Source organism: Delphinus delphis, chromosome 8 (genome assembly GCF_949987515.2).
Source record: "Delphinus delphis chromosome 8, mDelDel1.2, whole genome shotgun sequence".
Taxonomy (NCBI): domain Eukaryota; kingdom Metazoa; phylum Chordata; class Mammalia; order Artiodactyla; family Delphinidae; genus Delphinus; species Delphinus delphis.
The window spans coordinates 44,845,986-44,863,468 of NC_082690.1; the positions used below are offsets into that span (position 1 = coordinate 44,845,986).

The following is a 17,483-nucleotide window of genomic DNA, read 5'->3' on the forward strand; positions in this document are numbered from 1 at the left end:
TGAAGAATTCTAGAGTCAACCACTTATTATTTTCCAAGAATGTCCAGTTTGGTTTTGGAAAGCTCTGAATATTGGACAGTTTCTCCTTTTATTACGCCAAAATGGGTCCCCTATAAATTGCACCCACTGGTGCTAATCTTTTATGCTCTACATAGTGATAATACAAATGGAATGTCAATTGGACTATTTTTAGAAATTCAACTGGACCTAAAATTTCAAGTAACAAGATTATCTAGACTTTCTAATTTAAGGTCTTAATAGCCAGGAAAAATAGTGATAAGTTATTTTACTAGAACTGCAGACAGGCTGATATTCACATAATAGTTCTCTACCATGAAATGTTTTATAGCATTTTAAACATTCTCTAATAAAGTTCTTCTTAGAAGATAAAAAAAGCTCTATAATAAGATTATCATCTTCATCAACATAATTCATGAGCACATCTTAAGAGAGGTACTTAGCCAGATTCTTTTCAGGCGAAGGGCCCTTGATTTCAGTGGCCTTAAAATGTAGTCAGAACTATGGCAGGAAAGAGTTGAAGATTGTTTTCTACTTGAAGTCCATAACATATTTTGGAGCAGGAATGTAAAATATAAGGGAAACATGCTTTCTTAGGAAAATTAAAATGTATTTCTCAAGCTCAGAGGAGTCAATTAGTGTAAATTCGTTACTATTTTATTAAAATCAAAGAAAGGGGATAATAAAAGAAACATGTCGTTAAACAATCAGGAGGAAAATGATCACAATTGTTGTCATATTTTATAAGAGCACTTTCATTCAGATATGACTAGCAGACTAGCACCTCCATTACCAAATGGCATCTTTTCCTTGGAAATATGGGCTTGAGGAAAACTATTAAGGGAATGATCAAAATATAGCAAAGCAAGCACAGGTGGCTTCTACCTGAGTTGGACGAGGGGTATATTTTGTATTAAGATAACAATTCTAATAATGATCTTCATAGACACACGCCAAGGATTTCTTCTGGGACAACCCCGAGGGACTTTAACATCATTTAATTTAGAGTGAGGTCAGGTTTCTTGGCCCAACTCTATTGCTTAAGCCTTTTATAAATGGCTCTGATACAACAAGCTGTGGTAGTCCTCCTTGTCCATAAGGAGTGGCTGCTTTTCTTCAGGAAGCTGCTTTCTCTTTCGATGACACAACAGGCTAGTGAGTCCTCCCAGCACAGCAGTGAGGACAGACCCTACCATGGCTGCCCCAATGAGCCATGGCCAGATCTGACTTGCTTGTTGTAAGTAGGGTTTAATGTAATCTTGAAAACTATCTGGTCCTGAAATAGAAAGACATCCCAATGTTTTTACTATCATCATCACCATCATCATCATCATCATCATCATCATCCTTGCATAGTACTTTGGAGTCAGATGCTTGGGTTTGAATGCCAGCTCTGCTACTTACCAGCTATAAGATCTTGGGAAAGTTACACCTAATACTCCTAAGCTTCAGGTTCTTCATCAGGAAAATAGGAAAACAATACCACCTTGTTGGGATGTTTTAAACTTCATAGATATTATCTGATTTGTAAATTGTACAGTGCGTGCCCCCAAGTCAGCTACTGTTACTCTTTTAGTTATTTATTCTGTTACTTGACTCCATATTTCTAAATAATAGACAAATATTACTACTTCTTAATTCGTCAAGTTTATCTCTGGAGTTCCTCAGGTATAAACAATGATTTGAGCTCTCTTACAGTTTCCCTTTTCTTTCCTCCATACTTTCAGCATAATAATACCATGATCTGGGGTCAAATCCACATCTCGGATTTCCATTATTTTTAATATTTAAATATTATTCACAATTGAACCAAATATTATTCTATGATTACCTTTCCTTTCTTACATTATTTTCCACTTGGGGTTAATAATTTATTATATCTATTTGCTTGATTTTAAAGTTCCCATCATTATTTACAAGACACTCTAAGATACTCTATATCCATTTTGTGATACAAAGGAAAGAAGAGAGTGCATCTTGGGCTTACCTAGTAGCAAATTATGGCTATGTGATTTAAGTCTTGAGCAAAAGTAATACATGTAACTTTGGGGCAGTTCCCTTAAAAAGAAAAGGTATGCCTTCTCCTTTTCCCTTTTCTCCTTTCAACTAATGCAGATAGTATGTTGGTGAGCCACCATAGATCATGTGATCAAGGGTAAACCCTAGGTCTTATAGAACTACAAGAAACAAGCAGCTCTGGTCCCTGAAATTATGGAGCTTGTGTTTGACAACATACCAAGACTGCCATTTGAGCAATAAATAAACTAACTTATTTAGGCCATGGATATTTGAGCCTATATCTACTCCCCATCCCTACCTTCCCCCTGTTGCTGATGTGGGAACTATAACATTTTTTTTATGACTTATTTTCTTGGCTACTGTTGATTAGTTCATAGTGAACCACTGACTCAAGTTGGGCCAGTCAGAATCATTACTCAGAATTCACTGTGCTGGAATTAAGAGTCAGATGACTCAGGAGCTGATAACCGTCTTAGAGCTAGAGAGGGGGTAGGGAGCGGGGAAGAGAGAGAGGGGGAGAATGAATCTTTAGGGAGCTTAGTTTGCTGGTTCCTGCTGTTCCTCAGTCTCAGCTGCATCTTTGTCTTTCTTACATTTCAAATGTTCATTCCTTCCTTGGATTTTGTAAACCAATAAATTATCTTTTTATCTAATCTTGTTTCTATGGAGTTTCTGCCTTTTGCACTTCAAAAAGTCCTAATTATTTTTAAAGTTCGTTAGATTCCTACAACAATAAAAGATAAAGTACCTTAGGATATTCTGAAATTACTGTTATATGTAAGCTTCATATATCATAAAAATTAGATCAACAATATAAAAAGAAAATTAATATTTATTTAATATAATATCTTGGAAAGAATGGGTAGCAACATGAAGTGAAATGTAAAGTGGGAGTCTCATTGATCGCCATAAACTCAAGCACTGAAAACAGTTAAAGCAGGAGAATTTGTCAAAAATTAATTTTATATTAAATTCCAATCTTCATTCAAAGAAGATAACACTGGCGCTTCCCTGGCTTAAGTGAGGTTACAGGGCTCAAACCCCATTTCTCCTGTTACTTTCTCCTTTTTTGTCCTTGGTACTGTCCTTTTACCAGCTGTCACTAAGATACCTCTAAAATTCTTAGAATCCATTAAGCATAATTTGAAACAATTGAGCAGATTTATGTTTCTCTTCATCAGGAGGGGACAATAAGTTGCAAAGAACTAACATTATAAAATAAATTATAATAAAAAGATTCATAACTTTGGATTAATATTAATTTAAATCTAAGAAATGAAAGCTAACAAAGCTAAAATAAAGAAATTAAAAATGTGAAAATTATTTTCATCAAACATAAAGGTTACCATTCTAACACATTTAAAAGTTAATTTGAAAATGAAATTACAAATGTTTAGTTTGCATTGCTATTAGTCACTTCAATATATAGTGCATTTTAAATGTCTCACAAAATGCAGATTACATAGAGGTTACATAATATGTATGATTTCTTTATTGCTTAAGGCTCAGCTCAAATTCTTTCACAATTTTAAAACACTATTTCTTTGTCTGTCCTTCTGCTCTCCAGTTTCTCTTACTATTTCTCTACTTCAGTTCATTTCAAGTTGTCTTAAATTTTACTGTCACCAATGGACTGTCTTCTTTGAAACACTCTGTATTTCTCAATGTCTTCAACCTGAAATTTAGACTTGTCTTCCTCAGTTATTTGCTTTTGAGCCTCAATGGTGTATCTTTAAATTATTTCTTAATATCAAAAGTTTTCTATTTTTTTACCTACTTAAAATTCCATTTTTTTGGTTACCTATTCTCTTCAGAATAATCATAGAGTCTTCTATTTGTTTGGTGCTCTGTCATTTCCAAAGCGCATCCATATGCCCATTTATCCACACAACAAACACATGAGGTAGTTAGGAATCATTATCCTAATTTAACCAATTCAAAATCTGTAACTTAGAAAGTTTGCCTGTAATATTTAAACCCTGCAATGTATGTATAACCTTGGAATGATGTCCTTCACATAAAAAGTAATTTATAACTGTTATCGATTCTTCTTACTCCATAGTAATTCCATCAATATTTCAACTGAACCAGCTTCCAGTAAGAGTTTTTCTCTCTCACACCTGCTTTGAACACTGATTCTGCTCAGCTCTCTCTTCTGGATTCCAAGACTCTTTTCTTTTATTGCTCCTTTGTGACACTTGGCACAGTTGTTTACATGTTGTAATTATTTATATGTATGTCTTAATTTTCAGGCTTCATCATGAACCCTTGAGAGCAAGTAGTATGTCTTATTTATCTTTCATTCTTCTATTCATTCATTTATTCATTCATACAACAATGTTTACTGAGACACAATAAATGTCAGGTGGTGGTCCAGGAACTGCATGTGAAAGGCTGAGTAAGCAGAGCTCCTGGACTGAAGGAAATAATAACTGGAAGAGGAGACTGACAAGTAAACAAATTATTTTAAGAGCAATGCTGTTCCAATGCAAGTATATAAAAGATACAATGGGATAATGGGGAAAACACCTCCTATAACTGCCTGAGGAGTCAGAGGAGGCATCCCAGGAGACTATCCCACTGAGTAGAAGAATAAATTAGGACTTGAGTGTAGGATGCTGATGGCAAGCCATCCTAGGCAGAAGGAACAGTATGCACCTGTGTATACACATAGGGAAGCACTAGTGAACAAGTCCTCATCAAACCCCATGTGCAGAATGAGACCCTCCAGTTACTGTGAACATGCCTCCTCCTCTCATTTTTAAAATCAAATGTCCAGGTCTTTTGGAATATATTGGAAGAAGGAAGCTCTTCACAAAGTAACACCAGACAAAAGGCAGGATTACATTTGCCAACAGCATCAAGGACTCAATCCTTCATTGCCAAAGGTTTTTGGTCTCACCTTTCAATCAGTCATGCATGCAACAAAATCACCTGCTACTCAATTTTGAAAAACATCACTAAATTCAATTATAAGAGAAAATGTTTGACTAAAGCAAGAAGACATCAGCTGCCTTTTACGGAAAATGATTAAGTAATTATAAACGTGAGTGCCTAAATGATGAATAATTAACTGCCTGAACTAAATTATATCAAGAAATTTTAGAGAATTTTTTAGTAAGCTTAAAGTTTAGCTTACTCTATTCTGGCATTGTGTCTCAGTAAACATTGCTGTATGAATGAATAAATGAATGACTAGAAGAATGAAAGATAAATTTTAAACTCCCTGAAAGTACAACAGAATAATTCATAAAATAGAAAATGAGCAATTGCTGTTGCTTATTTTAAAGCAAAACTTCTCTAAACTTAGTGGCATAAGCTCACAGCTATATGAAAAGGACTTTAAATAGATAAAACATTTGGAATCAATTTTATTTTTAAAAATTTAACTATAAATAAATAATAAATACCTTTAATCCCCTAATGTGACTCTTTGAGCCTTCTTTCCCTTTTCTCCTCCAGTGATTTTTGTTGCCTTTTCAGTAAAAAGTACCCATTTGGGACACTAGGGAAGGGACAACGAGGTGGAACATTTGTGTACAAGGCAAGTATAAAGAGAACCCTCTCTTCTGTGGAGTCATGGAGAGAGAATTCATTTGGGATTCTATATTTGCCACTTACGAGCTTTGTGACTTAGAACTTGTCACTTTTTCTTTTGTTCTCAATCTACTTACCTATAAAACAGAATAAAATCACTACTAGGCAAGATTGTAAAGATCGGCAAAGATAACAATTTATATGCTGACGTCTCTCACATTAGTATCTGCAGGCAGAATCTTTTCTGAGGCTCAAGGCTATCCAACTGCCTCAGAGATATATTTATCCTGATGTGCCATTCACCCCATTTCACTGTGTAACAGATACCACCATGAGATTCACTCCATGTCTGGCCCTGCTCCTACTGTTTCTATCTCAGTGAGTTCAATCACCATTCATCATCTGCACAGGCCAGAAAGCTTAAGGGCAACTCTAATATCTCCTTCTTTCTCACCTATTATATGTAATCATTTTCCAAGTTCCATACATTTTGTTTTCAAAATAATATCAATTTTTTTTGTCCTTTCTGCCTTGCCTCTTACCACCACTGCAGTTCCAACTTCCTTCACCTCTCCCCTGGATACTCGTAACAGCATGTTCACTGGCCTCCCCGAATGCGCTTTGCAACTGACACAAAACTTGCACCTTTTTGGATTTTATATGAATATAATCATCCGTATATATTCTATGATGTCTGGTTTCTTTGGCTCAACATTATGTCTTTAACATAGAGGACAGACTTGTGGTTGCCAAGGGGGAAGGGGGGGAGGTGGGGGAGGGATGGATTGGGAGTTTGGTATAAGCAGACGCAAACTATTATATATAGAATGGATAAACAACAAGGTCCTGCTGTATAGCACAGGGAACTCTATTCAATATCCTGTGATAAACCATAGTGGAAAAGAATATGAAAAAGAATGTATATATATGTATAACTGAATCACTTTGCTGTACAGCAGAAATTAACACAACATTGTAAATCAACTATATTTCAATAAAATAAAATTAAAAAAAAAACTTCCTACAAGCTGCAGCAACTGTAATCTTACGAAAACTCAAATTTGATCCTGATTTGTTTAAAATTCATTAATGGCTCTGTTATCCTAGCAATATGGCCAAAATTCATAATCAAGACCTCCTTTTCAACTAATTAATTCTTCCTGTTACTGATATTCTCTGAAATGTCACTTCATTGACCCCTAGAGATATGCACATCTCTAAACAAACAAGTCATTAGGTAAGTAGTGGTTTAAGGTCTTTCTCTTTCATTAGGATGTAAGCACTGTGAAGAAGGAGACTACATTGTTTATCACTGTATCCACAGTATCTAAAAGAATGCCTTGAACAAGGTAGTTACTAAACATATGTATGCAGAAAGAATAAATAAACCAATAAAATCACCTAGAAAATATCTAGTGCAATAGAAGACTTGAAATACGTTAAAAATATCTAAAAATGCAAATCAAAACTACAATGAGGTATCACCTCACACCAGTCAGAATGGCCATCATCAAAAAATCTACAAACAATAAATGCTGGAGAGGGTGTGGAGAAAAGGGAACCCTCTTGCGCTGTTGGTGGGAATATAAATTGACACAGCCACTATGGAGAACAGTGTGGAGGTTCCTTAAAAAACTAAAAATAGAACTACCATATGACCCATTAATCCCACTACTGGGCATATACCCTGAGAAAACCATAATTCAAAAGGAGTCATGTACCACAATGTTCATTGCAGCACTATTTACAATAGCCAGGACATGGAAGCAACCTAAGTGTCCATCAACAGATGAATGGATAGAGAAGATGTGGCACATATATACAATGGAATATTACTCAGCCATGAAAAGAAACAAAGTTGAGTTATTTGTAGTGAGGTGGATGGACCTAGAGACTGTCATACAGAGTGAAGTAAGTCAGAAAGAGAAAAATAAATACTGTATGCTAACACATATATATGGAATCTTAAGAAAAAAAAAAGATTCTGAAGAACCTAGGGGCAGGACAGGAATAAAGATGCAGATGTAGAGAATGGACTTGAGGACACGGGGAGGGGGAAGGGTAGGCTGGGATGAAGTGAGAGAGTGGCATGGACTTATATATACTACCAAATGTAAACTAGATAGCTGGTGGGAAGCAGCCGCATAGCACAGGGAGATCAGCTCTGTGTTTTGTGACCACTCAGAGGGGTGGGGTAGGGAGGGTGGGAGGGAGACGCAAGAGGGAAGAGATATGGGGATATATGTATATATATGGCTGATTCACTTTGTTATAAAGCAGAAACTAACACACCATTGTAAAGCAATTATACTCCAATAAAGATGTTAAATTTTCTTTTTTAATCTAGAAATGACCTGAGTATTAAGAAGTGTGAGATTTTTCTAGCAAGCTTTACTTATATGTATTGGTTAAGAGACACCATCCCTCATGATAAATATCACTTGCATTCAAGTGAATTCATTGGTTTAGCCCCATACCAGATACCATTTGGAGAAGACTGGAGAAGCTTGCAAGGTATCAGTTCTGATTTTGTAGGGCTCACAGCCAAGGTAGCGGGGGGAAAGATTCATATGTAGAAAAATTACCATGTAACTCTATTAAAGGAATGATTAAACATGACTCTGTGTATGTATACAATGATTTTGTATCTGAGAGTGTGACAAATGGTTATGGATCAGAATTTAGCCAGAGAGAATAGTGTAATAAAAGCAAGAGCCCGTGAAAGAGTCTGTTATGTTCTGAAAATGGAAATTAGAAAATCCTGGTGGTGACTCTATGAAAAACCATTACCAATATTCTCCTTTCTTTATGTACTGTGGGTGTTTTTAGAAGGAGGGAAAAACACTTCACTTGAGACTGCCCCTCTTTTTGACTCACTGGGAGCCCCTTCCCTTACCATACCTCCACCCTCTGCAAAATCCTCTGTGCTTAGTGATCTCCAGGTTTTCAAAGAACTCATCTCCTCTACCAGCCATTTTAGTATTCCTTCCACTGGCTATGGTCTTCAGATAAAGCAAAACAGGTATCGAACCCAAATCTGTCCAACTAATGGTTCCCCCAAGGGCAGGAAAAGGTTGATAAAATACAGTTTCTCCTGTTGGCCTTAAAATGTGGTTCTGCTATGCCACATACTAGCTAGATGGCCCAGGACAAGTTATTTATATTCTTTAAGCCTCTGTTTTCTCAGCTATGATCAGGAAAAAGAAATAATAGTGCTTACTTCACAGGGTAATTATGAAAATTAAAGGAAATAATGCACACAGCATACCCAGAAGAGTTCCAGGCACATGAAAAGATCCATAATATATTAGCTATTATGAAATAACTCAATTTGTCTCCTCAGTGTAATTTTTCATTGCTCATACTACTCAAATAGGAGAATTTAGCATCTCAGAAATACAGAGTACACTTTACACCTCTATTTTTGTTATTCTATTAGTTTAGAATATTCCCTACCCTTTTCTACCTGCTACCTGCCTGCTCATCCTTCAAGGCCTTGTCTTGTCTTTTTAGGTTGAACTACTCTGAAGTCATTGCTTTCTCCTCTGTGCTCTTATAAGATTCGGTTTATGACTCCTTTATTGCACTTAACACAGCCTGATGTTTCACACTTTTTTGCACAATTGTCTGACTTCCATACTGAATTTAATTTAACGCTCCTTGAGGTCTGGAGGTATGTCATTCATTTATGTGTCACTAAAGTTTAACAGGAGGTAGGAAATTGGTAAATGTCATTCATTTGTTCATTTTATTTTACTAATCTGTTTATGTTTCCATGAATTATCAATGAATATAATGAAACATCAGTGCTGGTCGAATACCTCGTATCCACAAACTCTGTGTTGTTTAACCGTTTTTTTAGCTGTTGACCATCTTGTGTTGCAGTGGAGAGGACCCTGTAGTGTTGTAATCTGGCTCTTCCACATACTGGTGTTTGCTATTGGGAAAGTCACTTAAATTATCTTAGCATCAGTGTCCTTACCTCATTCTAGGGAAAATAATACTTCCCCTAATATATGGTTGATTAATAATGCATGCATGGTATGTAGCAGGCTCACAGGTAGGGGGAGACATTACTACCTGTTCCGTATTTATCAAAAAGATACTGACATACTACTACTAAAGAAGATTATTTAAAGCCTAGATCTAATTACAATCCTAGACTTAATCATAGTCAGAGCAATTATTATTATAATAGCTATTATCATTATTATTATTAACTGTGTTTAACTTCAAAATGTTCACAAATTTTCTTGGTAAGCCTAGCAGGAAGTTCCCAAAGATGATTTCAAAACTGCTAGATGTTTAACTTGTGCTGACTGCCCTAGACTCTTAATTATCAAATATCTCTTTGAGGTATTCTATTCCTAATATTTAAGGTTAAGAAACTGAGATTCAAGGAACTGAAGTCAAATTTCCCAAGGTCACACAAAAGTCAGTTTATAGTGTCACGTCTCACACCCATTTTTTTTCTGATTTTAATTTTAGTGCTCTTCCCATGGTTGCCATATGCAAAATGCTCTATATTAAGCAGAAAGGACAGAAATTTAAAGATTCTTGCAACTTGGTCCATGGAATAATATATCAGTGATGAGTTAAGGATCGTAATGCATTTTCCCAATTTAAATAATTTGGGGATAACGTTGTAAAAACATAAGGTTTTGCACTCTCTCAAAAGACATTGGTCACGCCAGACTCAGCAATTCAAATGAAAGAAACTGAGCCTTACCTGAATCTTGTAGGTAGCTATAGTCATAACCCAGATCTCTGGATGAAATAAAGAAATCACCATTTCTGTAGAGAGGTATAAAAGGAACCATGTAGGATTCCCGGTTATGCCCAATGGGTGCATTGGCTTCTGGATAAACTTCTTGAAGAGGATGGTGCCTTCGAAGCCACTGTTCAAAAATACTGCAGAGGAAAGGATGATTCAATGTCAGAAACATATTGTTAGTAAAAGAAATAATTGGAATTCTTAAAGTAAAATAACAAGGCATATCTTAAAACCTAAAGCTGTGGAAAGATGCCAATATAGTTTTCACACTTTGAAAGTATTTTGTAAGTCACCAGTTCATGCTGTCAGGCCCTGATGAAACTCATTCATTTGAGAGAAATATTAGAGGATAATTTTGAAAGAGAAATTTCTTAGAAGATAAATGAAACTTACATGACAAGTTTAGACCCTTCAGAATGCTGCAGAGCAAGTGTAATTATTGGTTGAGTGACTATTGAGACATAGTTGTAAATTAAATATGTCTCTTATCTCAAAGAAAGTTCACCTAAAGAAAGAACTTGCAAAACTAAATTGGAATCAGTACTAGAATTTGGCTATTTTTTGGTCATGGTAGGGGACTTCCAATTATTTCAACCTCCTTGTTATGTTTGGTGCAGTGTATGCTTAATGAATCTTGGTGGGAGAGAGAGCTCACCTTCCATGATAGAGGCTAAAAATACTTACTTGGAAACTTGTGGTTTCCAAACTTCCCTGGAAGCTAGAGTACGACCACATGATCAATACTCAGCCAATCAGACATACCCATCCAAGACTTTGAAACAGGAGACACTGACACAAAGAAGCAAGGACAATGGAAAACCAACATCCTGTTTTTAAGGGCAGCGAGGCCAGAGGTATTAGTAAAGGTGTCCAGGGGTACCCTGTGTTCTAGAGCAGCGGTCCCCAAACTTTTTGGTACCGGGGATCGGTTTCGTGAAAGACAATTTTTCCATGGATGGGATGGGTGCAGGGGAGAGGGCGGGGGGGATGGGTGGTTCAAGCAGTAATGTGAGCCATGGGGAGCAATGCGGAGCCCCAGATGAAGTTTCGCTCGCTTGTCCGCCTCTCACCTCCTGCTGTGTGGCCCAGTTCCAACTGGGGGTTGGGGACCCCTGTTCTAGAGCATGGTTTTGGCAGATGATTGACTGCTGCCCTCCTCCCCTGTTCCCATCTGTTTCTCAACCTGCTTCTCCATGATCTCCTCACCTATCCGATACCCTTTCAGCAAATTTGTTTCCTGTTGAATCAGCCAGAGCGAGTTTCTGCTGCATGCAATTAAAAACTCTAACTGGAACAAAAGCTAAAAAACTATGGGATCAAAAAAGTCTAGTAAGAATGGAAGCAAAACTAAGCTACAGCAGAATTTATAGTGGATCATTAAAGGTGCGATAAAGAGAATAGCTTTGTGTCATCAGACCATATAACATAGAGGGAAGAATACTATATTTGGAGTCAGAGAACTCCCCTTGAGTCCTAGATCTGTGGTTTAAGAGCTGTATCAGTTGCATAAGCTCATAAGCAAATCACTGAACCACTTGAAGACTTAGCCTTCTCATCCTTAAAATGAAAGTAATAATATCTGTCCTATCTGTTTCCAAATTATCCAATGTGATAATTTTTATGAAAGTGCTAGATATATAAGCTACTGTTGTTTAGCTCTAGAATTGAAGCTCAGAGATAAAAGGTTAGTGCATGGTTGAGACGATGGGTCTAAAAAAGAAAGTGATAGTACTTTAAGCAAGCAAATAATTTTTTTGAGAAAACACTTTGAAGTACAATAAAGAAGAGAACAAGGAAGCCAGATGGCAGCAGTGGTGATCACTTTTTCTGTGATGAAAAGCAATTCTATTTGCTTAGAGAATCTGGACTTCAAATACTAGTTGTGGTCAAAGATGTTTTTAATTGTGAATAAACTGAGAGATCAGCAGGCTGCTGATAAACACTGCAAATCTGGTCCCTGAATAGCAAATGGTCCCTAAATAGCTCAATTATTAAATATGTTTACTGAGTACTTACTATATGTTAAGTTTTGGAGAAACTTGAACCTGTGCAAAAACCTGAATTCTGTGGGTTGTGACAAAGGAAACTTGTAAAAGGTCTTAACCTGTTTAATTTTCCTTTTATTCATCTGCAAAATGGGAGTAGTATTTATGTCTTGAAGGTATTGTAAGGATTAATTAAGCTGTCCTTTGACAGATGAATAAAGAAGATATTGTATGTATATACAGTAGAATATAATTTAACCATAAAAAGAACAAAATAATGTCATTTGCAGCAAATGGATGGACCTAGATATTATCATATTAAGTGAAGTAAGTCAGACAACAAATAAAATATGATATCACTTACATGTGGAATCTAAAATACAACACAAATGAACTTATTTATAAAACAGAAATAGACTCAGAGACATAGAAAAAAACTTGTGGTTACCAAAGGGAAAGGGAGGGGAGGGATAAAATTGGAATTTGGGATTAACAGATATACACTACTATATATAAAAGAGAGAAACAACAAGGACCTACTGTATAGCACAGGGGACTATATTCAATGTCTTGTAATAACCTATAATAGAAAAAAATCTAAAAAAGAATATGTATATATGTATGTATATACGTATATATGTATAAATGAATTGTTTTACACTGGAAACATTGTAAGTAAAAAAATTAAAAATTGATTAATTAAAATAACATAAGTAAGATATATGGTTAAGTGTTGGACAGGTGGTAAACAGAAGCCATCCTCATCCCCATAGCATTTCTTCCTTTTCTTCCTTCTACTCATGATTCAAGTTATACTGGAAGAATTCTACAAATGGTGAGAGACACAAGACATGCATAGAAATGCCAAAGCCATGTATATTTGAGCTGGTTCTTTAAAAATGGTTATTCTTCTTTAAGCAGAAATGGGGAAACAGAGGATTCAAGAAGATTGTTTTTTTGTGTGTGTACCTCCATTTCCTCAACTGAAGAAATTAGGAACTGGCTTAAGTCTATTCAAGTCCTATAATTTTATGAATTATTCTTTTTATTTTAACATCTACAGTTTTCTTCTTTTCATGAAAACATTACTTGTTCATTATATACAATTCAGAAAATATGAACAAGCAAAAAGGAGAAAAGAAAAAAATCATATGTACTTGCTCCATATTTTTGTTGCAGTTTTTAAAATATACAAGTATAACATTAAATACATATTTTAATAAAAGAGAATTTTATTATAGACAACATTTTATAAGACATCTTATTTGTACTAAACAATGTTTAAATGATATTTAAACAATGTTCACCAGTTTTCAAGTGGTAAACCTTTTTTTTTTGCGGTACGCGGGCCTCTCACTGTTGTGGCCTCTCCCGTTACGGAGCATAGGCTCCGGACGCGTTGGCTCAGAGGCCAAGGCTCACGGGCGCAGCCGCCCCGCGGCAAGTGGGATCCTCCAGGACCGGGGCACGAACCTGTGCGTGTCCCCTGCATCGGCAGGCAGACTTCCAACCACTGTGCCACCAGGGAAGCCCAAACCTATTTTTTAATGAGAAGGAGACCCTCTGATAATTAATCTCTTCCCCATCCCTATTAAACTTTGACTGACTTAGAAACAGCCCAATATACAATGAGCTACTAGATAAGAGCTTGATGCAAACACTGTCCATTTTGTTAATTGAGAAAAATTACCCCTATAGTTCAATTTATCAATAATCTTATTTCTGCCAAGAAGTAAAAATTCTTTACCTAGGTAGGACAAGGACATCAATTCTCAGCACAAAAAGATGTAATGGATGAAACCATTAAGGTGCTTACTCACCTTACCAACCTTTTAAAATGAAGGTATTAATCTTGCTTAAATTCTTCATCAGTGGGTCTGATCTTCAGTTAATTTCATCGAAACATGTCTAGAATGGCTCACATCAGAATACTAATGTTTAACTTGGATAATCACACTGACATTTTGGGAAGAAAGTTATCTTCTTACCAAAGATTCATTTAAACTGTATTTAGATGGTTTTCCAGAAGTCTGAGCAACAATGAAATGCACAACAGAGGATTTAGAAAAAAGTTAAGATGATCACAGATGGAAACAAGAAGGGATGTGTTTTATGTATGAAAGTAACATGGACGTCTGGTCACACCCATCCTTACAACAAGACAAAGCTGGACAAGTAGAAAATCAACTTTTCTTGGACCCATGAGAGAACTGGGCAAACTGCTTCCCCCAAAACTGTAGAGATAAATGCAACCAGAGGAACTCAACTGAAATTTGCTAACCAAGAGGAGAAGCAGCTGGATCCGTAAACTTAAACACTTTGATGAATGGCTGGAGGTTGAGTACAGACAACTTGTGATGTGAGAAACTGCTGGGAGCCATAGTCTTAGGGGGATATTCCCACACATTTGGGGTTTTTACCTCCAAGAACCCTGCCAGATTTTCACAATGAAGACCTGAAAAAGATCCTCTCCTGGCTCTGTAGGGGGAGGGAGAGTGACCACTGTGAAATATGCCCAGAGTCTTCTCCACACCAAAGCCCTTTAATCCAGAGGCAATAACTACCAGAGACTTATCCCGGTAGGAGGAAGGGAATTCCTCTCAGTCCAGTCCCTTTCAGCCTTCCTGTCTCACCTAAGGGGAAATAAAACATAGGCCATGGGTCAGGGCTTCAAGGAAATAGATTGGGAATGCTACAACTGGAAAAAGGAGTAGAGGACAGAGGGGGAAAAGAAACCAAAAAGCTATACCATTGGAGAAACACTTATGAAGGTCACAGCCCCAAGACACCGGCCAACTAAAAGACTGAAATTTAATCAGAATATTGCAGAACACTTTCTTCCCCTATACTTTACCATGATACCAACAGAGCTCTAGTATAATTAGGTAGACACACTGAGTACATAAAACAGCAAGACACAACTCCCTACTCCTTTTGTGTGGGTTGTGCATAGTAACTTTCCTCCAAAGAGCACAATATGGATGGGTGGTAGAATCATTTAGAAGTTTGAGAAACCTGAGAAATATGACAACTGCCAAGTGATCAAGGTTAACGTCAGCAATGGTAAGCCATGTTGATAGCACGTTCCCTTGATATTATGTGAAGAGAATAGTGCTTTACCTCTCTCGTCTTCCTCCCCAAAACATGTAATTTCAGTCTGCAAGAGAAAAACATCAGACGAATTCGAATAGAGGGGCATTCTATTAAATATCTGAGCAGTACTCTTCAAAACTGTCAAGGTCATCAAAAACAAGGAAAGTTTGAAAAATTACCGCAGCCAAGAAGGAGCCTAAGGAGACGTGATAGCTAAATGTAATATGACATCCTGGATGGGATCTTGAAACACAAAAAGATATTAGATAGCAACGAAGTAATCTTAAAGTATAGATTGTGGTTAATAATAATGTATCAATATTGTTTCATTAATTGTGACAAACTTTCCATACTGAAGTAACTTGTTAAGAATAGGGGAAACTGGATGTGGGGCATATGTAAACTCTGCAACATTTATGTAAATAAAAATTATTCTTAAAGTTTCTTTTTAAAAACAGAACAACTAACAAAGAAGCCTAATGTAGTTGGATATTAGGGAACTGAGTTGATTTAGTACATCCACTGCTACAGTAAAAAATGCACAAATACTACAGAATTCTTTTTCATTCATTTATTCAACCATTTCATCAATAGTTAAATATACATATTATGAGCACCTATAATAAACTGGTTCTCTGCCAGGTATTGATGTATTTCTCTGTGCTTGTGGTACTTAGATCTATTGATGGAGATAGATACTAACCAGTAATTTCAGAAATGCATCTGTAATTACAGACTGGCAAATACTATAGAATGAAGCAACATGGTAATACAATTTAGTGAGGAGGCCTCATTGATTCTGCAGCCTTTGATGGTGTTGAAGGAGTATTTAGAGAAGTGGTATAAGAGTGTTTCTGAAAAAATAATAGAATTTGCAAGGGCCTTTGATGGGAGGTCAGATTCTCTCATCTGTCTCACTACTCCCATAGCTTCACTTATTATCTACAGGCTGATGGCTTCTCAACTTACAGTGACAGAGTAAATCTTGCTCTGAAATCTCGGTCCAAATACCCAGCTGCCTGGGTGGCATCCCCATTGAAATGCCTCAAAAGAATCTTCAAGCACAGCACACAGTATCTTCAAAAATCACGATAGTAACATCCCTTCCTCAGGCTACACTTCTCCACTGATCTATGTCTTTGGAATAAAAATATCTGTCCAGCCAGAAAATGTAAACAAATGACTGATGTATCTATGGAGAGAACAGTTTGAGATGAAGATAGAGAGGAAATGGGGGCCAAATCCAAATCAAGAAGGGCAGTTGAGAACATGTGAGAAATATTTTTAATTTTTCCTAAGAGTAATAGGAAGTCACTGTTTATATCTGTTTATATCTGTGATCACAAGAGATAACATGAACAGATAACTTTTTTAAAGTTATTAAAGGGACTGAAGGACAGTCAGAATTGATGTGCAGGGAACAAGGGATGAAGAAATCAGCGAGAAAATTATATCCAGGTAAAAAGATGATGTGTGGCTATCCAAGTAGTACAGCTCAGCAGTGAGATGTCACAGAAGACTCCACATTTTCTGGTTAAAGTGGAATAATAATAATAATAACAGAAAAAAGGAAACAGTGAACAAGTTGGTAAGGCGCTTAAGGTAGATGAGAACCCAGATCTTCTGGCTGATGTACCTGGGCTTCTTCCTCTGACACTGCAGTTGTCCCTGCCTGTGATTCTGTTTTCTCCTTCCTTATTCTCCCTGAGTGGGTCCTGAATACTGCTGTTACTCTCTGACTAAGCCTTGTATCTGAGGGCGGGTTTGTCAACAGGGCTGGAAAGGTACAGAAAAACAAACGCTAGAATATCAATTAAACACTCCACTTACTTCAGAAATTATCTCACATCATCCTGTTTTCTTTCACTGTGGGAGGAACAAACCCAAACTGAGGCAGAGACATTGTTCACAAGTACATTGGAGAATATCAGTGCTACCAACTAGTAGCAACTAGCTAAGAAACCACATCTTCTTTATCTTCCTTTTCTCTGTGCATAGCACATAGTTGCAATATTTACATGATAATTGGTGCTCCTCTTTTGAGTTAATAATCTAAC

At 36.5% G+C, this 17,483-nt stretch overlaps 1 protein-coding gene across 1 annotated transcript in view; it reads right to left on the bottom strand.

Moving 5' to 3' along the window:
- Positions 1-978: 978 nt before the first annotated feature.
- Positions 979-17,483, bottom strand: part of TYR (tyrosinase) — a 110,135-nt gene continuing 93,630 nt past the window's right edge. Inside the window, exons 4-5 of the mRNA XM_060017240.1 lie at positions 10,304-10,485; positions 979-1,294 (exon numbers count right to left, since the gene is read on the bottom strand). Of these exons, the coding sequence (XP_059873223.1) occupies positions 1,068-1,294; positions 10,304-10,485 (409 nt within the window). The 3' untranslated portion in view covers positions 979-1,067. The remainder of the gene's footprint in view (positions 1,295-10,303; positions 10,486-17,483) is intronic.